Raw genomic sequence first — 25,806 nt, forward strand, 5'->3', positions numbered from 1 at the left:
TTCATAAGCTAAAGAATTTCTCATTTTGACCTTTTACCCTACTATGCTATAGATGGAATTCTGCCATGCAGGAGGGGCAGAAATACTTATACATCAGCCCCAGAGTGTACTAACAAACATGCATATCGTATATATATTGATGGTGGAATTACTTAAATAGTCTGTGGGTTGCATTAGTCCCTGTGTGAGGCTTGATGTTTTATGTGAGGTAGAATTGCTTCCTATTTATGAATCTACAACTGCAATCATTCTAATGTTCACAGGACCCTGATGACTTGAAAAGAAATATAGGTAGTAACAAAAAATGCCATATTTTATTACATTTCTTACACAATTAGAAAATCAGCATTAAATATGGGTATTGGATTAAACCCAACAACAAAGCAATATTTTCTTTTTGTTTTAAAAATAATAATAATAATTAATATATATATATATAAATCATGTGCTCACAGGCAGCTGAAGAATGTACCCAATTAGAAAACACTGTGAATCTACAAACCCCAGATGCTCAGACTTGTGCCTCTGTACTAAATTAATGTAATATCAGCTGATCCAGCTGATTCTATAAACAATACCAAAAGCTAAATCATAAATAATTCTGCTACAAAACAACGTCAACTGAATTTACACTTGCTTTTCCACAAAGAGGATCTGGGCGTACACAGTTCCTGTGCAGTTTGTGCTGGTCTCCAGCTGTGCAGCTCCAGAGTTGCTTCTTTTAGCTTCAGGCGCTCGCTTGACCAACTCCAGTTCGGCGTATGTCAGGCTGTCATCTGCCACCCGCGGCTGCAGGACAGGAAGAGCAGAGAATATAAAAGCAGGGCATTTTAGTGTGCTAAAGATTACTGTATGCGGTCTTGGTCTGGAATTGCATTCAGTGATCTAGGAATGCATGGACACATCAACATAAAATTACAGATCCAACTTTAGGATCGGTTTGTCTGGAAAAAATATTGCTTATGTCCTTGGAAAACGTTTTAGTTTTAGTCACCAATCAATCTATAGGGATGAAGTATAATTTTGAAGTAGAATTTCTATTTAATTTTACTCAGTATAAGCAGCTATTTCCTATTTTAAATTTTCCTTTCCTTATTTATCTAAAATTTATACAATCTGTACTCTAGGTTTATTTAGATTTTTTGTATTATATTTGTTTTGTGTTTCTTAACATAAAAAAAATAGAACTGTGTGCGCAGTCTGGAGGTGGGATATAAATGCTTTAAACAAACAAATAAATAAACTGTGAACCTTAAATATTTATTTTAATCTTGTGAACCATAATGTCCATAAAACCTACGTTTACTTCATCGTCTTGTCAGTTATACCAGGTACAGTTAGAAATCTAACCATTCTTAAAGAAAGGATTAAGTACCACACATTAATTCTCATTGTGTCCCCTCTACTCTTTCCTCTGATTTTAATCTTTCTGTAATAATTTTAGTGAAAGGTAATGCAATGAGAATCAAGTTTGCTAAATAAATAATTGTGTTTCAAAAAGCAATAAAGGTAAATGCAATTACAAGTCATGAAAACGGTGATACAGCAATATCAACAAACCAAAAACAATCATTTCTCTCTTGCATATTGCAAGTAATAATTCAATTGACATAAAGATTAGGTGTGCAAGGTTTTTAGAAAACAAATATTATACAATTTGTAAAAATAGCATTATGCACAGGAATTATTCAATTATTACCCAAGCAGGAGCATAAATCAATACTGCTTAATTTCTTTCATTGTTCTACTGCTTGAATGAATGACTGGTTCAAGGTAAATAACACACTTCCTCACCATATGTGCTTTTCTTGGCTGGACTTTTAAGAGTTTGGTCCTGCGTGGCTTATTTGGAGCAGGAGCTGAAAAAAAGATTTAAAAATTGAAGATAAAAAAAAAAAAAAAAATCAATTACAGACTGTAAAAAGTGCGTTTCCAAATTCAGTCAGGAGCCACTAAATAGATATGAACATTGACAGGCATCATTTATTTTAAATTATTGCAAGATGTACTAGCACAATTCAGGATGTTCATAGCTAAACCTCAGTGAACATTTTCTTTTCTCAGATGATGTGATGTCATGAGGCGTAACCAAACATTTAACACACACTAAATCACTTGACTGCTTTTGCAATAAAATAAGCCAGAGATTGCATACTGTACTCATTATAATGTGATAATATCAGTAATTACTGAATTAAAACTAAAGGTTAATGCCAAGAAAGTTGAACTGGTGTTAAGGAAAAAACAGACTATGATTATGATTAAAGGCTAAATGATTAAATGCTTAAGCCTTTGTTTAAGGGCTGCCAGAGTTTAGGGCTCCTGTCTGTTATTTTAGGATCAGCAGTGTTTATTCTGGAATTCAGACCTTTCACTGGTATCACTGGCGGTCGTGCAGTGATGTCTTTGGTTGGCGCTTTATGTCTTTTTTCTTTCCTGTGCATTCCAGGAGAGGAGCTGGCAACACTGGTCACTGTTTCTCCAGAGCTACAGAAATATTTTTTTTAATAAATAATTAAATGAATAAATTAAATTAAATTAAATTAAATTAAATTAAATTAAATTAAATTAAATTAAATTAAATTAAATTAAATTAATAAATAAGTAAACAAACAAACAAACAAACAAATAAACAAATAAATAAATAAAAATAAGACTGAGACAGAATAAAAACAGTTGTCTTATGATGCATTACCTGCTCTCTGGACATTTCACCAAATAGAATCTGGCTGAATGGATAAAACAAATGTTAAATTTATGTCATATTTTAATATTAAAAGTCATGAATCTACATTTGCACCTTTGTGTACATTATTTAATTGAGTTGCAGAAAATTAGTGAAGCAAATGAATTGTCTAAGACAAAAAATGAAGTGTCTGCTTAGACGGATCTCCTCACCTTTTCCTCTTTGTTTATGCAGCATGTATTGACATGTAATTTTCATGATGAAAAGAAGCGTAGAAATGAGACCAACAGAGCAGATTAACACTGCACACAGATAAAGATCTGCAAAATCAGAGAAGAGACGTCAGACTGAGGCTTTAATGATGACAAGCCCAGAATCAACACGCTCCAAAAGTGCATTTTACAGTATATGTAGTGTCTATTCACACTCAACACAAATAGGTAGAGCAGATAAATCTAAAAAGAAGAGGCTCCTGTGATGATCCTGTGTAGCTGATATGGCATCAGGGGAAAGACACATTTAAAAGTGAAGATTATTAATTATTTTATTTAGTTCACACTGTACAAATGTGTTTATTACAAATTCATTTAGAATTAAAAATTTGTGTAAAATTTTAATAATTAGATCAAATTGTTTGTGCTATTAGTATGTGATCATAGACATGCTTTTCTCTTTATATAAGTAACAAATTCTCCAAAATATTCCATATAATATTCTTGCATTTCAAATAGTTTTGTAAAGAATAAGCTGCATTTTTATCAGAATCATTATACTCAAGTACAATAAAATTATGTATGGCTTCCCTCCTCGACAGAATGAAGATAGAAAATAAAAATCTAAAAAAATGTTATAATATAGCTATAAAAACATTATGAATAATTAAATAAGTATTAAGAAGTAATGATAAATGGTGTGCAGTTGTGCAATTGTGTCAATGTGCAATCAGAATTGTCTGATAGCTCAATTACAAATAGCATCTGATTTCTCTTATTAAACTCAACCTTTTTTCATTAGGCTTTCATTTATTGACTTCTTATGAATTCTAATACACTAAGTTACACATTTAAGCATGTTTAATATACTTTTTATAATCCACATAATTCAGTGATTTAAATGTGATCTGAAAGTCTTTGGCTGCATTATTGTGTTTTTATACTAAATAAACAAGTGTTTACTCAATACTGTGCTTTTGTTGAACAGTTTAAGAAGCAGGAAAGCACTCCGTGTTCTCCTGCAATCCTGCAAGTGTTTTCATATAAGGGTGTAAAGAGAGAGAGAGAGAGAGAGAGAGAGAGAGAGAGCTCTCATGGGAAAGGGATGGACAAAAAACTGGGCCAAAGAAGAGCTTCATTTGGAGATGTATGCTCTTTTCCTGCTATAGAAACTATGAAGAATTATCTATTATTTTCTGATGGTGGAGATATATTCCAGACTCAAGCGTATACGATATGACTATAGGATCATTATTTATTTAAATTACAAATCACTCTATACCTTGAAACCAGCGCCAGATGTTATCAGTGCTCTCCGGGACTCCTAGGTAGTGCACTGGAATCATAAAGGGAGAAACAGGTTTAATAAACGTGAAGAGAGCCGCACCTCCCAGTAACACATTGCTTTAGGTTGGATTAAACTCCTAAAGTTGCCTCCTATGTGCAATAAAATAAAAAGCCCACTCTTGCAGCAAAGCACAACCATTTTCATGATATAGGATTGTGAATATGCATTTATAGAGAATTTTTCGAGTGCTGGGACACTGAAGCACATTTATTATTAAATTCAACTAGACACAATAGAGTTTAGACATCTTGAGAAACTAATTATACTAATTATAAATATAGACTACATTTAAAGAAATATTTTTATTACGCAGTGTGAAAAGAGTATGGGGTAGTGAAGGTTTAAGCATGTTTTTTTTTTTTTTTAAACTATTAGACATTTGTTGTCAAGAAGTTATTTTCACATATATATATTTCTACAAATTTAATGTAATAAACTGGTTGTACTGTATATGGTTTTATTAATAAACGGGTAAACAGAAGCTGATTTGTTTTCTCTAAGGATAGTGCAGTAGGTTTAAATAATAGGTTAATATAATACACTCTTTCTTATATGAAAATATAAACAAATGTCACTAAGATGCTTATTGATTTGGTGAAGTTATTTTGTGTGTGTGTGTGTGTGTGTGTGTGTGCGTGTGCGCGTGTGTGTGTGTGTGTGTGTGTGTGTGTGTGCGTGTGTGTGCGTGTGTTTGTGTGTGTGTGTGTGTGTGTGTGTGAGAGAGAGAGAGAGAGAGAGAGAGAGAGAGAGAGAGAGAGAGAGACGTTAATTTAATATTTGGAATGAGTCTTCAGTGTCAGTGCTTTGTAATGACTGTACTGTAACTTTCAGACATGGGAATATCAGAGGGAGGTTTAGGTTCACTGTAACACGACCGTCTGTATTTTCTAGGATTATTAACTAAGAAAATGTTAGCAAACTGCTGTAGTATTAGAGAAATAAAATAATTAGTTATGTGCTGAACAACCTCACCACATCACTGAATATTTTTTGTTTAGCCTGCTCCATTATGTTTCAGTCCTTTCTTTAAGCACTTGTTTTCCTAAATAAATGCATAGTCTATAATGGACATTGGAAGAAGGTTTGCGTCTGATGAATATCAAGTAAAATCAGGCCACGGATATTTAGAGTATTTTTTTTTGTCACCTTTCATCTCTGGTCCTAAGGCTTTCAGTACTCTTCAATAATAGTAAACATTAATAAAGTACACTATTAAGGATCGTATAGAGACATTTATTTGATGTTAAAGGAAAAAAAAAGAATTTAACACATTAAACAAATAAGGTATAGTTATGAATTCTTAAACCAGATAAAGTCAGAGGAAAATGTTTGCCATTCATCTCACTATTGCTAATGATATTTATGTATATTGTATGAACCTGTTCATATTTATTATATATTTCTCCATACAAATCATGAGCCTTACATTACATTATTTTATCAAAAACATCAATGTTCTTAAATCAATGGACTTAATTATGATTATAACATGAGAATAAAAGAAGAAAAGAAAACGCAAAAAATAGCTAGACGTTGTATTTTTATTCATAATCTTTAAATAGCATGATAAAGCCTTTGCTGGCTTCTGGCCTGCTTTCCGTCTTTATCTCTCGCTCTTTCTCTGCTCTGGGCTCTAATGAAACTAGGTGTGCATCTTTTTTTCATGACCCATGTGCTGTTCATTAACACTGGCTTCCACTCAGACGGAGTGTGTTAATAACAGGCTCCGTTCGGATACACAAGTCCACATGTGAGCTGCATTTGCTGTTTGAAGACGAGCTGTAAAGCTTGTCCAACTGCTGAGTTGAACTTGTTTTTCCACTAGCACTGCAGAAAAGTAATGAAAACACATTCTTTAAAATGTGTGTTCTGATCTAAATTATAAGCATGGAGAATGTTAAGAGAAAACTAGATTTGTATGCGCTGTGCTTTTGTTTGTGAAGTGTTGTAGCAGGCTACTTGTACTCTGCGCTGCAACTCTGACCTGCATTTAGAAAGCATCTCAGCTGGTTCCTGTTGTTTTTCTATATCTTTAACAGTTCAGATTCCCTGTTCTGGGGTGAACCATGACCTCCGTATCCTTCCTTATTACCCTGCTGTATTTGTTCTTTGTTTTTGCCACTCTAAGCTTAGTGCATGTGGGGAATTTATGGTTGTCTAAATGTGTTACCAGCGAAACCACAAAATGTCTGCTGTTTGCATTCTCTACGGAGTAAATACTGTATACAGCGCCTTAACAAAACTGCATAAATCAGTCTGTGGAGTTCTTCCTGTTCCATTCCATGCACTGGCTTGTCTAATGGCTTAATTTGCATAATAAAAGTAGGGATTATCTCAAAACAAAAGAAAGAAATGTCATGTCATTTCAACAAAGGAAACTTTACAGTTTTATAAGTACTACTGAATTGTCTTGTTTTGCCTCTTTGTTAGAGGCAAAAAGACTTCAGACACTCACTTCTTATCAGCTGAATGTTTAACCTAATATGTATATAAAACATACAGGACCTCTTGCTCATCCCCCAGAGCAGCAGAGGAAAACTAAAACAGCCAGAGTAAATGTTTCTGATACATGCTTGCCAATATCCCCTTCTCTGTCTTTAGAACCTGTCCAAATCCTTCACATTTACAGCCCTGTGCTCCGTTTGTTCTGGCACTATTTCTAGGCTAAATGATGTATATGCAAAGAAGGTGGGACCCAAAAACCTACATATTCACACAAACTAATTTATGAGACAAAGCTTACAATAACAATTTTGAAAAGAAAGCGATGCTCTGTTCTTTGTATGCTCATGATTTTTAGAAAAAAAGGCTCAATGAGAACTTTTGTCTGAGCTGGAATTATTGGTGTCCAAGTTATATATAGGATGTAAACTCTGGTTTCTAGACTGAAAATCATTTTGTGTTCTGTTCATAATCCCAAAACAGCCACATAATATTCATTTGGTCATTTATACAGTAGGTACCTGTAGCACTGAAACAACCAGGACTTCTACCACCCACCCACAGTTTAATATATAAAATACATATAAATGCATAAATAATAGTAGTATCATTAAAAACAAAATCATAGCCGTTACCTAGTAGCTCCATGCTCCCTGTGCCATTTGACGAGGCCCTCCACTTGTTTCTGTGTTTGCGTATCTCTTGCACTTTACAGCTGTAGTTGCCCGTGTCTTCCCTAGACACATTGAGGATCATCAAGCTGTATATTTCTCCTTCCATTTCCTCCCACAGGTAAAATTTGGTCTGTGAAAAGCTTAGGCTGTAGTTTCCGTAGTACTTAGCCTTCTTGAAATTCATCTTCACCACCAGCCGCTCATCCTCTGGCTTGGGGAAGTAGAGCCAGCGCAGAACCAGCACGCTGTTGCTCCTCTTCCTTTGAGACACCAGGCATGACACGGTAATATTTTCTCCTTCCAGACAAACAGAGACCGGTCCAGGGGTCACTGTCACATTCAGAGCCTCAGTCAACCCTTAGAGAGAGTAGAGAGGAGAAGTAAGGAAGATGAGATGTAAAACAAAATGCCTGTGCTTAGGATAGATATGCATGGTTAGCAGAAGGCTTTATATCCTCTCAACCAGATTTTAATACTGTAGCACTGCACTAAAAGGTTTGACACCACAATGATAAGTACACAATAATTAGCTCTGATTAGGAAATGCTAATGACATATGGGAATGTGCGGCCCTACTTATTTTCCCACGTTTGAAAATTTAACAATTACTGTGATTGCTGCTTGAACGTTAAGTAGACAAGGCTTATTGAAATCTGGAAACATTGTTGAGAACCTCTACTATACAAACACTAGTTTAAGGTTAGTGTTTGTGGTTTAGAGTCTAGATTGCACCATTTTTGCAACCAAAAATAAATAAATAACCAACATAGCATGAGATTTAGCAGTGATGTTCTCTTTGTTTGGTCCAAAGGCCTAGAAAAACATTGTGTCCAGACTCAACATGTCCCAGAAACAAAAACTACAGGTGGAAAACATTTGGCTGCCTTCATGAACCAGAGAGCAGGGAACATATCAAGAAGATTGGATGCAGCTGTTGGAAGTTTTTGTTGCATTAACTTTAGATCTGCTGTACTGAGATCCATAACTGGTTAGTCATAGCATTGTTTTCAGTATTAAAACCACATCACACATGACCACAGTTTTCACATCAGTGATTGGTCCCATTTCACAAGAAATCTCACTAAAGTTGACAGTACCGACAATATCCTTCCTGGTATACTAACTCTCCTTGCAAAAATTCTTCAACTAACATGCTAAAACTTGTGACAGTACTCGTTGATACGCTGCAATATTTTTAACGAAAAACAAAACCTTTGCTGAATTGCACCATTAGTACAAAGAAAACTATTCCATCTTTTTGATACTTTACAGTAACTTCTGTACAAGTTTCACAAACACATCGAAGTTTGTCAAACTTTCTTAAAGATGATCTTTTCTCCGTCCAGCACCAGAAACCTTCTCACTCTCACAGTAATTTAAATTTCCTTCCATTTTGCATGAAAGTACACAATGCAAACAAACATGCTTACCTCCAATTAAAGCCCTAGTCAGGACAACCATCACAAAAGATGAGAGTTTCATTTTGCAGACCAGAATACTCCATACATCCAGCTAAACAGCCAATAAAAGTAAATGTATGAGATATTTCTCCTCTTTTTCTCTCCTTTCTCTTTCTCTCTGTGTGTGTCTCTGTGTGTATAATATGCAACAGTGCAAGCTCTGTTCCCAGTTAGAAACACCCCTCTTCCTAACGTTTTCTTTTCTCTAGCTCTCTCTTTCGCTCGCTCCCTTAATCACTCCCCTTCAGTAAAGTGTTTGTAGGAAATGTCATTTCCTGAGAGGAGTTTGGGAAGCAGCATACATTTCCAGATGAGACCAGGTTTTCAGTAATGCCTGGATAATGACTGAAGACGGTGGGCTGCATCTTCACAATGTTTCTTTTGTGCAGAAAACCACAAGTGTACACATTTAACCCTGAAGACTGGGTCATTCGTTTGGAGTGAGGTTAGCAGTGTGGTCATTACATCGCTGACATTCAGTAGAATTTATGGAAGCACTTGTATTCTGGTGTATGAGGAATGTGTTGGCTTTCCCTGGCTTTCTTCCTCTCTCCTAAGTCTATACTGCTTGTCCACCAGTCACTGTGGTTAAATGCATAACCAGTTATGGGGCAGAGCAATGTGCTGAGCTGGTGCTTTCCATGATGGTGGAGCGCTGCCGAGGGGAATCACACAACATGCTTATGTATAGAAATACAGTAAGAAATTATAATTTAACAAGTTTCATCCTGGTACTTTCTGGGCAGAGCAAAACCCTAGAGCATAGGAGTGAGCAAGAAAATGCAAGACATTTCTCATTTGAGGGACATGTCTGCCAGCAGGGAAAATTTGGCAGTACTGAAAGTTAATCATAACCCAAATGTTTCCCCATGTTAATCATTTGACAGGCACGTGATAAGCCATTCTACAGCTTGGAAATGGAAAGAGAAGAAAAACTATTAGGGACGTATTGGGATTTTGAAATCACACAGAATATGATCTTCCTAAAAGTATAAAAGTAACTCTTCATTAATTCAAGTCCTCTGTGCCATTCTTTATCAGATTTGTAACCATAATGTTAAAACAAAGGTTTTAATATGAACAATTAAGAAACAAAAGCAGACATATTTGTTACTGAAAAAGCTAAGAGGAGCTGAAACAACTGACTACACATTTCTGATTTAATCAAACAAAGTATTGTAGAGAGAGAGAGACAGAGAGAGAGAGAAAGAGAGAGAGAGAGAGAGAGAGAGAGAGAGAGAGAGAGAGAGAGAGAGAGAGAGAGCAGATCACTGTAATTATTCTGTAGTAATATTGCTCTTCTTACAGAAGGACTCCACAGTGACACCATCTGGTTAGCACTAACAAGAATGAAGAGGTTTCAATATATAGACATAAACAGGAGTGTGAAGCATTAATGGACAGAGGAAAATATTATAAGTAGTTAAAATTTACGATCAAGTCATCACTTGTAAATATAATAAGACACATCAATTGATTCTTTCCCTTATTCAATTAAAGCCTAAGACATTGGCCACCTGCAGATCTGATGCCTGCAGTGAAATCTAGCATTTCATATGAACGCAGATTAAAAGAGCTCATGGCGAGAGGCTTTCCGTCAATGAGTAAACGACTTGTTAATGTAATACACAAGTCAGCGGGAGATACAACAAAATAACAGATGGGCGTCTTATCTCAGCTATATCTCAATATGCTTCGAACACCTCCTCACCACATTCAGGGCCGTCCAGCTAAGGTTGAGGATGGTTAAGCACTGGACTAGGCTCCAGGGACACTTGTTGTAGCTTTTATTTGGAAGTTGAGGATCAGGGGAAATCAAAGCAAACGCACTTTCATACGTTCAGGATATGTGTCATCCTGTGGGTGCACTTCGCTCTTGTTAAACTCATGTGAGCCACTCTCACAGCAACAAAAACCCTCTTCCATTAAATCACTCAGTTTACTTGTTTATTGGCTCTGCCATTAGGGCAAATTATTCTCACTCAATTGGTTTTGTAATTATAATGGTAGTTGTGCGAAAGGCGATTTTATGAGTATTGTCATACTCTGGCAAAATGTTTTGTGGAAACTGAGATGTCTGAAAACTGTGATTGTGTGAATATCCATGGCTCCTGTCAAACATTTTCAAAATGTAAGAAACAAATAATACAAATGACGATCTTTATTTAAACAGTGTTGAAGTGAGAATGAAGATTTAGAAAGCTTTCAATAGAAAGCTAGACAAATGAATAAATATATTATCATGTCACTTTCAACTAATGTTTGCAGAGGAAGAATTTTTTTTACAATTTACATTTACATTGTATTAGAATAACACAAAAGACATTGTTACAAAGCAGTCATGATAACAAACACAGTGAAACATATGTTACGTTTACACATGGTAACATTGCCATACCGTACCATATCGTAGATCGGATCACAGAGATCAAGCCTGGAAAGGAGTGAGAACCAGGAGACTTGAACACTGTGTTAACACGTCCAAGATAAATGATAAGATTTTTTTTTAAAGCAGAGCAGGAGCAGAAGTAAGAAAATTTAGGAGTAGTTTTTATAGCTGGCAATATTATATAGATTTTTTTCAGTCACTGTAATACTTTAATGCAGGAAGACATAATTCTGCTCTCCCAGGGGAAAGTAATTTATCTGAAGCTTTATTTAAAAGAAGGCAGGAATTGATTAACAAGTCATGCACTGACTGAAATCCCTGATCCAATCAATATTTGTTAGCAACACTGGTTTTATTTGAAACAGCCAGAAGGTTTTAGCAGATGAGTTCTTCAAATATGTAAATATAGTAAATATGGAATGACTTTAAACACATTATGAACTGGGATGATTATTAGCATTTCATAAAGCTTCAAGAAGCGGCATGCTAGCACTGCAGTGAGATGTGTAGGTGGGGGCAAAAGTGCAGATTACTAGAATCTTGGTATCAATGCTTCTGCAGTTGAGGTTTTTTTGTTTGTTTTCTGAAAAAATAAAGAGAGAGAGGGGGGGAAGGATATTGACTATTTGGTCAATATCAAATTGTTTCTATGTTGGTAATTTCATTGAAGGGGCATCATGGTTATTAAATTCTCACAGAATGTAATTATAATGCAATAAATCTCATTCAGCACATGGTGTTGGCAGAATTTAGCAATGACCCGGACATACAGTAAACCCATAACTGTACAAGTCCTCTGACTACAAAGTCTGCAAGGTGCTGTTCAGGAGGAGTAATAAATACCCACAGTAACTACTGTGCTGGACGGATATACAAACTCCCACAACATGTCTTATGATACAGCTGTTAAATGGTGATGAAAGGATAATTATCTTACAATTAAACTGCTAGTAATTGTGTCTTGACCTTGCAAATGCATTTTAAAGAGAGAATTACTGATGTGAGAGGTACATTATAGCATTTTTCTGGCAACTTCATAATTATTTTTCATTTTAATTCTTAAATCCAGAAAGCAAGCAAATAAAAAAGAAAGAGTGCGCTTCAAATGTTTTTCTGTTTCCAGGGGCCCCTTTAACTGTTAAAATACATTGCATGCACAGATTCATTTCATTGGCATGATTTAAACGGTTATGTTATTTTGTCTATGTACTGTATTTAAATCCATAGAGGTTTCTAGTCCTGAACTTTTTGCAGGCAGAAAATGTCATTAAATGTTATCAGTTAAATCTTATTTTTGAGTTTTTGAGGTTTGGATTTATTTAATTGAACAAATTACCAATGGCTAACTACTGCAATAATAAACTAAATAATTGCTATAATAACTTTAAAAGTAGTGAGTTGTAAATTTCACTTCTACTACATTTTGCTGAAAAACTGCCCTGTACCCAGGACACCTTGAACATTCTGGTCCTTTCACTAAATTGTCTTTGAGGAATAACTAATACGCTGAGATTTTACAGTCATGTAAATCTTTTCTTTGTTGCAATAGCCAATGCCAAGCCTTTGTGCAACTGTAAATGAAGCACCAAAAGTTGTGTACAGACTAAAAAAAGGGAGGGGGGAAAATGTCTGGGTGGAGTTTACAGTGAAAAAAACAAGGTAATAAAAATCCATTGCAAAGGTCACAAAAGACTGTATATATGTAAATCCACCTCCCACCTCCTTTATGTAAAAAAACGGCTTTTCATCCTGACAAGACGTTACCTCTTTTCCATTGAGTTAACATTGAGACATGTATCTTTTCCATTGAGTATAAACAATGTTGGGTTCTGTATTTGTCACTGTGAAACACAGCCCTGGGGCGATCCAAAGGCAAGAAGAGCATGGAGTGAGAGAAGGCAGTGGGGGAGCTACTGCTTTTACAAGAACAGAGCAGTAAAGAGCAGGGAGGACGGCTATGGTGAATAATGGCCAACCCTGCTGTTCTCACTGTCCATATGTGAGTGTCCATCACTCACAGGCAGCCAGCATTTGACTGTAGCCTGGCCTCCTGGGAAAGTTTCCTCTACACCAATTTCCTATTATAGCAGTGACTGGGTGTAAAGCAAGACTTGCTTGATGTTAGGGGCCATTTGTAAATGAAATGGTTAGGAAGATATCACTTGAAGAGTTGCTTTCCTACTGCATTGTGACTCTTTTATTATTCTGACTTAAACGACCAACGAGAGAGAAAGATTAAAAAATAATCTTTTATCTTTATTCCGAATTATACACTGGTCATATCTGAAGAGGCCAATAACTGTGAAATAAATGAAATGATATTGTTTCAGTGTAGTGCAAGTTACAGATGCACAACTGTGTTAACCTCTTCATATACAATTTGTTAACAAGTCTAAAGAACTTCACTGTCCTAGAAAAAAGCGAATGAAGCAACAGGCTATTTTTACCCCAGGGCAAGTGCGCAAGCTGAGACAACTGCTCACCACTACAACAACTCCAACAAGAGGATATTTATTTTGATCCAATCTTTATCTCCATGTCAATGGGTTTACCACTTTTAAAAGCTAAAATGAGGTCAATTTAAAAAAAGGTTTGAGCATGATACTAGCTGAGAAGCATGTTTATTTCATTACTTTGTCACTTGACACCAAATGGTCTGCCTTCAGCCTGTGATACTCGGTCTACTCGGGGACTCGCTCTCTGAAGTCACTGCTATTTCAGTGTATTTTCTAACACCGAGTCTTGGCTACAGCCATGCCTCTGTTGGAGCAGGGGTCTTAATTGTAAGTGGGCTTTGCTTCTCATTTTTATTTTCAGAAATGAACAATAAAAAAAAAGTGTTGCCATAATGTGAAGTGATAGAATTTGATAGAAGTGAAGGCCATTCCTGCAAAACTGTGGACTCTATAATATGACAATATGATCTGGATTTTTGTTGACTGTGTTCTAGTTTAAAACAGTTGGAAACAATTTAACTACTATAAGATGGAATCCAAGGCCAAACGGTAAGCACAGTAATCATTTAACATTTTATTTTGCTTTTTTAGTTTTTTATATTGATATATTGATGTATAGATTAAAGAACTGAATTAGAAAAATTATTTGCCATTCAGATACCATAAGAAATCTTTCTGAAAATGTTTTAGTGGGCATATTAATTCTGGTATTGTAAAGCACAATCTTTATATAATTTACTTTAGATGTAGTGTTGACAAAGAGGCATGTATTTTCAGAAAGCATGGCTTCAAGATATCACGTTCTATCCAAGAAATTGTATAGGTTCATAAATATACCTGACGTACAAGCAAGTACAGAGCAATCAGACACTTTTGGTGCTCACAGTATTAAAATTATGCAATAAGTAGTAATGCAGTAGCAACATTTGTGATTAAGATTAGTTTGTGTTTCTGATTAGTACTGTATGTGGTTTACCTGAATGCATTTGTAACTGAATATGATATGGTGGTGCTTGTTCCTGAGTCGCACTCTGAGCCAAGAGATAAAAAAGGATTTTAAAGGAGTTATTCTGGGTCATGTACTGTATGAGGACTGGACAGCAGCTGCAAAATTAATAGAAAATAATAATGACATAGCAACTTATATTATATTTAGCTAGGAATATACATATAATACATGCACATTAATCTAATTAGTTCATTTGAATGAATATTACGAATATTATATGTAAAATACAATACATATATAAAGTTATTTTTAAGGGGTTGTGGGGCTTTTATAATTTTGCTGTAATAGTGTAATTGCATATGATGATAATTAGGTTTTAGATTCTTCAACAGAAGGGTTTTATTATCATTCAAAATTATAAAATACAAGACAAAATGAGATCTTTACTAACATTTTGTGTGTTTTTTTATTTTTAAATGTTTCTTAACTTTCAGTTATATAGAATTTATATAGCATTTATGTTTAATACTTAATTAAACATGGAAAGCATCTTGCTACCCTAAAAATAATTCATGTGATGCAAGTTGCACTCTTTCATGTGCATAGCAACAGCATGTCTGTAATAACCACATGTCAGGAAGGTCATTACTGAAACTCATACTGCAGCTTGACAACATATTATTGAGCCCTGTGAAAAAACTTTAGCTTGCATAAAATGACAAAAAAAGGAAAAAAAAAATCAGGAGTGCATTTCCTTAGAAATCAATGGAGAGTATTTGGTATTGTCTTGTGCCACACTTTTCATAATTCTGTCTGCTTCTGTTGCAGGAAAGAAGCCCAACCTTTTCACCTTTTGCGAAGTGACCTGCTTAAAAGCAAGACTTCATAATTAGGCAATCTGAGAGAGCGATAGAAGCAACTGTGTCCTGCTCATGTGAGCCAGTATTTAAAATGAGCTCTCTGGAAAAGTGCCAAGCAGGTCGGCGAGGAAGCACACACGGCCCTCGCAAATGCTCTGATGGCATCAGTGACACGTCGAGTGTGGGAAGCTTCATGGATGATACAGACAGGGAGGTAAGCAGCCTCACTGATCGAGCCTTCAGGAGTTTGTGTATAGGAGAGGATGCAGTCTACAATGACATGGAGGTTTCCTCCCCTGCAGATCAGCACACAGTCTTTGCTCAAGAAGCCCTGCAAAAGAACGATTTAAGGACAACCTGCCAGGAGTTCTCTTCTCATGATATTCAGTGTGAGGAGACTGAGAGAAAACCTGAATTGGCCTCAACATTCCAGCATTCCTGTGTGGTTGTAGCACAAGAGCATGTTTTCAGAGAGAAGAGTTTGTCTTATATAAGCAATGGCTGTATGGAGGGGACTTGGCAGCAGAAGAGAAGCACTTCCAGAGTTTCATCACTCATTAAAGACTTCAGTTCAGGGGAGAATTACTGTGACAGTGGGGCTCCTGATACTGTACAAGACAAATATCAAGACTTTAATAACAAGTTATGGAACAAATCAGCTCTGCTAAGTGTTCAAAGTGAACTGTCAGAAGTCAATTCTGGTTACAATACAAATTTTAAATCAGGCCCTTTACAATCTCATGTTAATAATTTTCATGCAGTTGCCCGGATGAACTCAGCAACATCCTCAAAAACAAAGTTCAAGGCACTAAACACCAATAACCTTTTCTTTCACAGTGAATTCAGTCCTTTTCAGTTGTGGAAGGATTATAACAGATTCCCCTTTGAAAGAGACGAACCCTCAGGGGTTGTGTCAACCAGTGGATTTCCAAGGTGGTACGATTCTGCTCTCTACAAAGAACTATCAGCCACACACAGGATTTTGAGCTCTCCTGCAGAAGGCAAGCAGTTTACACAAAGAAAATTCGAAGACATCGCTGCCTCTCAGTGCTCTAGGTCTACAGTAATCCAAAAAGCCTCAGCCATAGAGAAGAGATGTGAGTCTGAAATTTCATCTAACTGCCCGCCATGGAAAAATAATAGCTTTGTGAAAAGCAAACTGCCAAGCAATCGGCCATCTACAGTCTCACCAACCAATGAGAAAGTTCACAGACCAGATTCCAGCTTGCTTTATCATAGTAGAAATACATTAGAAATTCAGCACAAAGTAGGGAGAGTGGGCAGCAGTGAGATGTCCAATAGAACAACCCCATTCAACATTACTCAACTTCTGACACCTGTAATTCCTGTAAGACAGGAAACAGAAACATCAGAAATTCTGCAATTTGCACACACTCCCTTGGGTATTGAGTGTGACAGTGACTTGAAAGCACAGTCTGATGTCAAACAGCTGCGTGATAGCTATAAATCCAAAGCATCCAGTCTATTGTTCAACCTTAAAGACAACAGAAAACGGGTCAAGAGCACATACAGTCCTACAAAATTTAAAATTTCAGAGATTTCTGATAGGAATAAGCAAGCATCAAAACAAGAAGGCCGCGAATCCAGACTTTCAGAAACATCAGGATCAAAAGTGCCCAATCAGGAACATACTGCAGCTTCTGCTGCTTGGGAACTTTGTAACCCAGTCCAAACAAATTATGATCTCTCCTTGTTGCAAACTACGGAGCACAAACGGTATGCTGATAAATCACCTAACAGTATGACCTTAGTGTCTCGGTATGGCAATACAAACTCTAATATCTCTCATCTGGGCTCACAGAACAGTCATCCTGATTCGCTTACTAACAGAGATAGTGAGCATTATGAGGTATTAACAAATTCAGGACATGGAAGTAGCGGTGGGTGCCCAGTGGGTCACATTAATGACAGTATGAGGACATTTGGCACAAAACCAGAAAAAGAAAAGATCTCCAAAGCACAACTACCAGCACACCTGTCAGCTGACATGTCAGTAAAACAAACTTTCTTTAGCAGAGAAGATGACGCTCATCAGAACTTCAAAGAGTCGAAGAACTTTGTGAAAAAAGCAAGTGTTGGATATATCAATAAGCATATGAAAGAAATGGTTAATAATAATGAGATACAAGATGCACTGCCATATAAGGGAGAAATAGCTACACTTATAGAAATGGACAAACAGAGGAAAGTCAACGCTAAGCAATATTTACCTTTAGTCAATGAGAGCTACACTATGAGAAAGGAGATATGTACAAATAAAGTGAATGAGAATGTAAATGGGAGTTGGCTTCCAAGAGACAAACAGATTCAGGAAACAGAAAGCTCTTTCCAGAAATATACTGAAAAATGTTTCTCAAAAAAACAGGTAAAAGATGATCATACAACTACACCTGCAACATCTGAAACTTTTTATGAGTTTCAACATAATGGTCTACAAAAAATGGCAAACAACAGAAGGGGATCAGAAATGACAACATATGAAAAAGCTGAAGTTTCTCTTCAAAGAAACATAAAACATGCTACAAGTGATATAGAGACTGCAAAGGATTATAGTCCAAGAACACAATTTTTGCAATCAGTGGAAGAGAAATATCGATATAATGAAGGATCTGTTGCTTATCAGCCATACAAATATGAGTTAAACAAACAGTGGCATATTGCAACAACTGAAAACAGACACAATAAGGGTGAAGAGTGTATGTCAAGACAACCGCAGCACTCTGAAATGAAAGCACTACAATCAGGTGAATCAAATTATGCACACTCCCGATCAAGGACATCTTGCACACAGCAGCAAAGCACAGCAGATTCAGCAAAAACAAGCCAAAGAAACTGGATAACAGAAGACAGAGCCAAAACCGTTGAACACAAGCCAACCAGTCAGGTATATAACAAGCAGGGCCATATGAATACAGGTAATAAAGTACCAAATACTCAAAGAACTTCTCAAAATAGTTCACAAACTAGAGTGGACAGATTCAACATTAATGACATTCTTTCTGTCAGAGACAGCGAACAAGCAAAACGAATCAGAGAAAATAAATCTGGTTTTAATTGTAGAGTTGGTGACCCTAATAAATTAGAAAATGTAACTTCTCCGGTTACATCTGATGTAGCCGAGGACATAGCGGCTAAATTTGAACCATCTAAACTTCAGTCACGGGCACAGCAAGATGGAAATTCCCAAAGCAAGCATGGAAATACAAAGGTATCAAATGGCTATGTCAGAAAGGAGTCACATATTCCAAACGACGTAAAAGAGAGACTAGGAAAAGATATATTTATAAATAATGAGAATGATAAATTCACCCTAAGAGCACTTTCATATAAAGAAAAGGGACAAACCAAACATGAGATGCTCACCTCGAAATTAAAAGCACATGCTCAGAAGGAAATATCAGCAATTAAAGAAAAAGGCCTTGCTAAACATGCTATTCCTTCAAGAAATCCAATGAAGCAAAGTTCGGCTATAAGCAATGACAAAGGACAAATAATCCAGGAAGTTCTGTCTCCACAAAAAGAAATCACTGCAGAAAAACTGAATCATCTTTTTCAAGACATTACTTATTCAAGTGTCCCCTTATACAAAGAACAAAGAAATCAAGGGAAGGGTGAGCCAAAAAATGAATCTCTTACAGCAGAGAAAGTGGAATTGCATACAAAAGAAATGGGCTCAGAGACAGACAAAGTTACTACTGAGAAAGAAAGGACAAAGATTCCAATGGTAAAATATCAAGAGGTAAAGATTACAGATGTGGACAAGAAAAACTGTGAAGCCCAGAAATTTGTTAAAAATTACGTTCACCAGTCAAACATGCAATCTAAAGAAAATCAACTTATTAAACCTAGCACAGACAATGAGGAAGTGCGATCTACAAATGATTATGTTGTTGCAAATGGAAAAAATCCAGCCAAAAGTTTCTCAAGATCTCCAAATCTCAGGGATTTTAACAATGAGGAATCTATTGTCAAGAAGGAAGATAAGACTTCATCTAACCTGCCCAAAACATGCACATCAAATGACACAGAGTACTCATCATTTAAACAGGAGGTCTTAGTAAAAACAGACACTAACCATCGTATACTATACAACATTTCAGGCGAAGCTTTAACCCTTGAACGCTCTGTTAACAAAGGAAAAGAACAGCTGTCAAATGTCAACACAGCTAAACCTACTGTTGATAGTAATGCAGCTTCTCAGAAATGCTATGACTTGGCACAAGCAACCAAAAGTAAAGATGACAAAAGAAAAGAAAGCACTTTAACTTTAGCAAATGCAAGAGAGCTTGAAATTAACACTAGACAAGATGAAACTCCAACAGACTGGATGAAAGATAACGTACCTGCTGTTGAGAAGACAATGGAATTTACAGAAACTGCTTTCTGTAAAACTGCTTTCCTTAATAAACAAACAGTAAACACTGAACAAGTAAGTGAACATCTTCAAAGTGGAGCAAGTGAAAACCAACCAGTGCTTTCGGAGATTTTACCAAAAGCCAGTAATCAGATGTACTGTAAGCCAAATACAGAACCCATAGAAAAGGAAACATGGCTAGAACAAGTAAACATTCAAGCAGAGGCTATCCAAACTTGTAAAACAAATGAAGATGCTTCTCTTCAGCAACTTCAACATACTGAGGCTCATGCTAGAAAAGATTTGGGATCTCAAACAAATTTAAGCTTAAATAAGCCAGTCAGAATGAAGCTCGATTCTTCGGAGGAGTACCAATATTCTCCGCATCCTGAACCACAAACAAAGCAGCCGCACAGCGAAAATAGTGAAGTACAAAAAACTGTGTCTCAATTACAGTTAAATACCAGACAGGAAAACCAAAATCAGCAAATAATAAGGGATAAAGAAATAAACGAAGACAACAATCAGCAACTAAAAGACAGTGAAAGTGACCCAGACACTGAACATCATACCCAAAAGGCAAAAGCTTTCCAAGAACATATAGAAAGTGCACCTATGGAAACAAAACAGTCCAATGATGACATAAGAATAAATAATAGTGATAGCTTACCATGCAGTGAACATGAGAAGTCAGAAGAGAAGATTTTCATGCCAAACATTACAATAAACGGTAAGGATCAACAGCTCAGTGGCCACCCTGCTAATGACCAAAGTACTGACATTACAAATCCAGTACCTGAAAGCCACGTCATTCATATTGCAAGCAAGGAGGACAGTTCACCAACAAATGAGCCTGTAATATACAGTATATGTGTTTCAAGCACATCAGAAGCTGTTTCAGAGGATGAACCTATAATCTATAGGATTTCTGTATCAAGCCTATCTGATGCTTCCATAATACCTGGTCCAGAAAACCAGGAAAAATATCAAAAACAGCTTTCAGTAGAGCAAGTAGAAAAAGACGACAAAGAAACATTTGGCAGTAAAAATAACGAAAGTGAGTTCCTTGAAAGTAAAGAGGAGAGTAAAGACGTGAAATTGATTTTAAACAACAAGATGGAAGAAGAAGAAACTGTGGTAAGAAAATGTGATTCTCCTACAAGCAAAGATAAACTTGATTATTATAGATCTACCGAGGTGGACAATATTAGTTCAAGTTATAAGAGTCTCTCGGCCAAATATGGGCTTCCTAATGGAGATACAATTCATGTGGAGTCAGACCAAAAAGAGCAGGATAAAAATCAAGGAAATGAAAAGGATGAAAAGGAAGAATCTATCCATAACGCTTTACAAAAAACACAAAATAATACAATTGATAAAGGCCGTTCGCCTGTGGAGAAATTGACATCAGCTGATTTCACTAAAAAGCATTCTCCAGAATCCAGAAAATCAAAGTCTCCAGAAGACTCCCCTGAACTTCTCAGTAATGCTGATAAAACCCATGAGCAGAATGATAGTCTTTCAGAGCAAGAGCTTCAAATAGCTAATGAAGGATGCAGAGCTGAAGGTGATGAAGTTCTCTCTGATAGAAACACTAAAGAGGATGTATCAGCAAATCAAGAAGTCCTGATGTCAAAGGTTGTACTAGTTTGTGAAGACTTTATGGATACTCAGTCAGCAAAGCAAATAAAGGAAAATGGAAATGTTCAACTGAAGGAAAACAAGCAAGTCGGACAGAATGTACAAAAGATGGAGACAGGACAAAATGAAAATGATGTTGATGTAGTTAACAAAAATGCTGAGATGGTACACGTAAAATGTGAGACTGATTCCCAACTTACACCTGGATTTAATTCTTCTAACATCAACAATAAATCACTCAAACACACATGTAATGATTCGTCCCAACCCAGTTCTAAAGTTTCTACAAATGATTGTCAGATCAGTATTAAAACCCAAAACACAGGAATGTCCTCATTTCAAAGCAGTCAGAATGCAATTAACCAAACAGGTAATACAAAAAGCCCCACACTCAAATACAGGACACCAGAAGAATGTGTAGTAGATGCTCTCAAACAAGAGAAAGCAAGCACAGAACACCTTCAAAGCAAAGACAAGACGGCTTTACAAAGAAACAGAAAAGAAATGGTCAACATGAGCAAATTCCCAGAACTTGAGCAAGCCAAATTCGTGAAAAGCAACGAAGTCAATGTCAGTAGGGTGAAAGATTCACAGAAAGAAATTTTAAATTTCAATAATGAACAGACTAATGAGAATGATAGCAGTAATCAGAATCAAATCAAATATGCTTTTCCTGCTGGAAAGACAGATCAGAGTGTATTTACACAGCCAGATATTCCACTGGAAGATAAAGAAGAGCATAAAAATGACATAAAGAGCCAAACAAAGACTGTACGTACCAGCATTGCTGCGCCACCTAATAAGGAAATGGAAAATGATCAAAATAAAACGTCTGCAAATGCCATAACAAAAGCATCACCAGCTCTGGGCGTGACAGCTGATGACATAGCAATGTCTGAAAATGAGAAATGGAAAAGGAAACCAACACAGAAGGAGAGAGAAATCATAAGAAATGAAGTCATGCCATTAAATAAAGATTCCAAGACAGCATCTTCTGTAATTAAAGGTAACAAAGGTGATGCAGAATGTGAATCCAGTAAAAGTGAAAAAAATCTTAAAGAAGCAAAAACTCAGCCACAAAGCAGTGGAAAAGTTTTACGAGACAAACACGATCAACTCAGTAATGTGTACAATCCAGAGAATGAAGCTTTTCCAGAAAAAAAGGGAAATAAATATGATGGAAAAAACACATTTGAGTCTAATCCACACAGTAAGTATCATGATACAGTTCTTTCAAAACAAGAGGGAAGCTTCACTAAGTCTGAGGTTACACATAGGGAGAAGAAAATGACTAGGCCGGAAATATCAGCTTTAGCTGACTATGCTAGGCTGAGGGTTATCTCTGCTGAAGATGACACCATTACAGAAAAGGATTTACTACAAAAAATGAACACATATCAGAAGTATAATTTAAAAACTGGAGAGCCACAGAAAGCAAATTCTTCCATATCTTTGCATGATACAGAGCAAAGCAAACAACCATCTGTAAATACGATTTCTGAGAATTTGAATGCAACAACACCTTTACGAGTCCACGAACGACGAACGTACAAAATTACAGATGAAATACTTGTGGGCCATCAACAGTGCTTGCCCAGGGGTGAAACTGTTGCATATCCAAAGGTTGGGTCATTGGCTAAAAGTTCAGATGATAGAGTATGTGCTGTAAAAGATACAGAAAGCACCAAAGAAAAGACATTAACCAACCACATTCAATCCAACACCAAACGATCTTTGACTGCACGGGAATACAGATATTCAAGAAGCCATGAAGTGCATCAACCGGAAAATCCTCAAGCTCTTCATGCTGTACACACACAGATAGAGAGCAAAAATGAACCCAAGACAAAACAGTCACCTAATGCAAACATGCTGGAAAAGAACGTTTATCCTCAAGTGAAAGATTCACAGTGTGAAGCACAAGTGTCTGTCGAAACCGAACTTAACAATGCAAATAGACATGCAGATAACCAAATAAAGGCAGAAGTGAAAGATGAAGAAACATCAGAGGAGTTACAGTACTACATTGTCAATGCAATCGAAAGTGAGACAAAACCTAAAAATAATCATGAAACACATTCACTTATCTTTTCAAAGAAAGACTTAACTGAAAATCCTGCAACAGCATCACGGTCCAACACTTCTTCTCCAGCCATGGGGAAGCCCATTTTGTTCAGAGTGAAAGATAACACAGGTAAAACCTCCTCAGTTACTAAAACTGTTAGGCCATGCTTTCACAGATCATTCTCTGAGGATTTCAGCATCTGCTCCCCAGTTGACAGCTATCATGGTTCAGAACATGTGGATTATGATAATGAGAATAATCCAAAAGAGTCTGATACCTCACCAGTTTTGCAATCAGTGACTTCGCATCGACTCTCTAGTGCAAAAGAAATCCAGGCTCGAAACAGACTGTTGTCACCAGGATTCATGGCACCCAGAGAACCAAGGAGCTACAACAGAAGAAGCCACGTTATTGAAGGGGATGAATCTCGGTCACTCATTAGCTCAGTATCTGATAATGCGCAAGGTTTAGCTACTAGTTCAGTAGTAATGACAAAAAGTAGAGATTTTGACACTGAACATATGAGACGTACCTATGCAAGGCCAGAATCTTCTTGTTATGAAAGACCAGAATCAGCCTGCTATGAGCGACCTGAATCTGCCTGCAGTGACATGAGACCAGCAAGCAAGCCACCTTCTGTTCCTCCTAAAACGGAGAAAGCCCTTCGTCGTGCTAAAAGGCTCACTAGCAGGAGAACCAGACAGGAAGAGGACAAGATGGCATCTGATACTCAAGTACAATCTGAGTCCAAGTCCATCCGAACTGTCTCCAGTCTACCTGCTTCACCTATGGTGCAAATGTCAACATCTCAAACAGTACAGGCTTCACCTCCGATATCGCATTATCACGTTGAACCAAATTATGCACCTCCAGCACCTACTATTGTGGCTCATTCTTTCCCCATGACCCAAAGAAAGTTCTTGCAGGATCCAAACTCTGGGCAAATCTTCATGGTGGACATGCCAGTGCAGGTCAAGACAAAGACATTTTTCGACCCGGAGACAGGAAAATATCTTCAGCTCAATGTGCGTCAGAAAGCCCAGAGCACCTTAACTCAACCAGCATCACTGGAGGTGTTGGGTCACCCGTATGTGGTGTACCCAGGTTTTCTGCCAATGTCTGTTTCTGTCTCATCCATACCCTCTGTAAGGTCATCATCCCAGATGTCAGCACCAGCCACACTCACAGAGGACCTGAACCGCCTAAAAGCAAGTCATGAACCAAGTGAACAGGAGATCTTTGAACGAGAACGTCACAGAAATGTTCAACAGCACAACAGACCTGTGTATAGAACATGTGAACAAACTCACAGAGAAAGTTTGCACAATGAAAATGTCAGAATGACTCCAAGGCAAACACATATCATAAAAATGAGTGAATTAGAGGACTTTGCAATAGAGAACACCTGATGGATGTACACTTGAGCAACTTGTTCACATATATTTCTGACTTTGTGAATAAGAAACATATTTAAGGATTCATTAAATACAAAAATTTGCCGTTTGAAAATGAGATGCAATTTTTCTTTGCTATAAGATAAGCAGTACTATTTATTTTAGAAAGGATATATGCATTCCATTTTAGAAGTCATTTCTAAACACATATGTAAATGTCTCACAAATCTCTCCAGTCTTAAAAGAGTCATGTTCATTCAACGAGAAAATTTAGAAAATGACATTTTGGATTCAAGTCTTTATCATTTAGTCTCAGTTGTTTTGCCTAGAAACATTATACCTCTTTTTGTGGAGGTAAAATAACACATATATTTCCTCATAGCTTAATTATTTTTAACACTTTCTCAGTTGCAAGTTTTACATGACATGTATGGAAACCAGTGTGAATGTTTAATCATAGTATTAGGAGTTATTTATATATATATATATATATATATATATATATATATAAATGTGATTGGCTTAATGCTTAAAACTTGCATTTTACCATATTTTACCTGCTTTTAAATATACACCATATAAATTAATAAAGATAAAATGTTCTTTTTTTTATTATTATTATTATTTTTACACCAGACAGTCATGGTCCACATTATCAATTAAAATGCCAATCCATTTTTATGTCAGATTTCTTAGCAATAAATTGACTTTTAAGTTGAATGACACTTTTTTCGAGTTCATTCAATGATAAATAAATTTAAGTAAACTAATATGATGTCTCTTATAATAGTCTGTTGCTATATAATTATGTTACTATTACTAAAAAAAATTACTATTCCTTTTTTGTAGCACAAT

At 36.4% G+C, this 25,806-nt stretch overlaps 2 protein-coding genes across 4 annotated transcripts; one reads left to right on the forward strand and one right to left on the reverse strand.

The window, feature by feature from the left end:
* Positions 1-466: 466 nt before the first annotated feature.
* On the reverse strand, positions 467-20,625 carry vstm4a (V-set and transmembrane domain containing 4a). Of its 3 annotated transcripts, none has more exons than XM_060872481.1 (8): positions 14,644-14,766; positions 7,324-7,719; positions 4,181-4,234; positions 2,899-3,006; positions 2,696-2,729; positions 2,369-2,487; positions 1,795-1,859; positions 467-789 (listed from the first exon to the last, which is right to left on the reverse strand). In XM_060872481.1, exons 1-8 carry the CDS (start codon positions 14,744-14,746, stop codon positions 628-630), a joined length of 1,041 nt encoding a protein of 346 aa, XP_060728464.1. In that variant the 5' UTR covers positions 14,747-14,766; the 3' UTR covers positions 467-627. The 3 variants fall into 3 exon arrangements, with proteins under 3 accessions (XP_060728464.1, XP_060728465.1, XP_060728466.1); XM_060872482.1 differs by lacking the exon at positions 14,644-14,766 and adding an exon at positions 8,793-9,726 and having other exon boundaries at positions 470-789; XM_060872483.1 differs by lacking the exon at positions 14,644-14,766 and adding an exon at positions 20,522-20,625 and having other exon boundaries at positions 471-789.
* On the forward strand, positions 13,732-25,241 carry LOC132847308 (uncharacterized). Its single transcript, XM_060872480.1, has 3 exons — positions 13,732-13,994; positions 14,162-14,216; positions 15,445-25,241. Exon 3 carries the CDS (start codon positions 15,568-15,570, stop codon positions 24,964-24,966), a length of 9,399 nt encoding a protein of 3,132 aa, XP_060728463.1. The 5' UTR covers positions 13,732-13,994; positions 14,162-14,216; positions 15,445-15,567; the 3' UTR covers positions 24,967-25,241.
* The last annotated feature ends 565 nt before the right edge of the window (positions 25,242-25,806 follow it).

The sequence above is a fragment of the Tachysurus vachellii genome, chromosome 6 (assembly GCF_030014155.1).
Source record: "Tachysurus vachellii isolate PV-2020 chromosome 6, HZAU_Pvac_v1, whole genome shotgun sequence".
Classification (NCBI taxonomy): Eukaryota; Metazoa; Chordata; class Actinopteri; order Siluriformes; family Bagridae; genus Tachysurus; species Tachysurus vachellii.

Bases quoted from the DNA above. Each gene is read 5' to 3' on its own strand.
- vstm4a (XM_060872481.1), bottom strand. From the start codon at position 14,746: ATGACCCAGAATAACTCCTTTAAAATCCTTTTTTATCTCTTGGCTCAG. The intron at 7,720-14,643 runs GTAAACCACATA...ACTCTCTCTAAG, and splicing joins TCAGTTACAAATGCATTCAG to GGTTGACTGAGGCTCTGAAT. The intron at 4,235-7,323 runs GTAACGGCTATG...TTATGATTCCAG, and splicing joins AGGGAGCATGGAGCTACTAG to TGCACTACCTAGGAGTCCCG.
- LOC132847308 (XM_060872480.1), top strand. From the start codon at position 15,568: ATGAGCTCTCTGGAAAAGTGCCAAGCAGGTCGGCGAGGAAGCACACAC.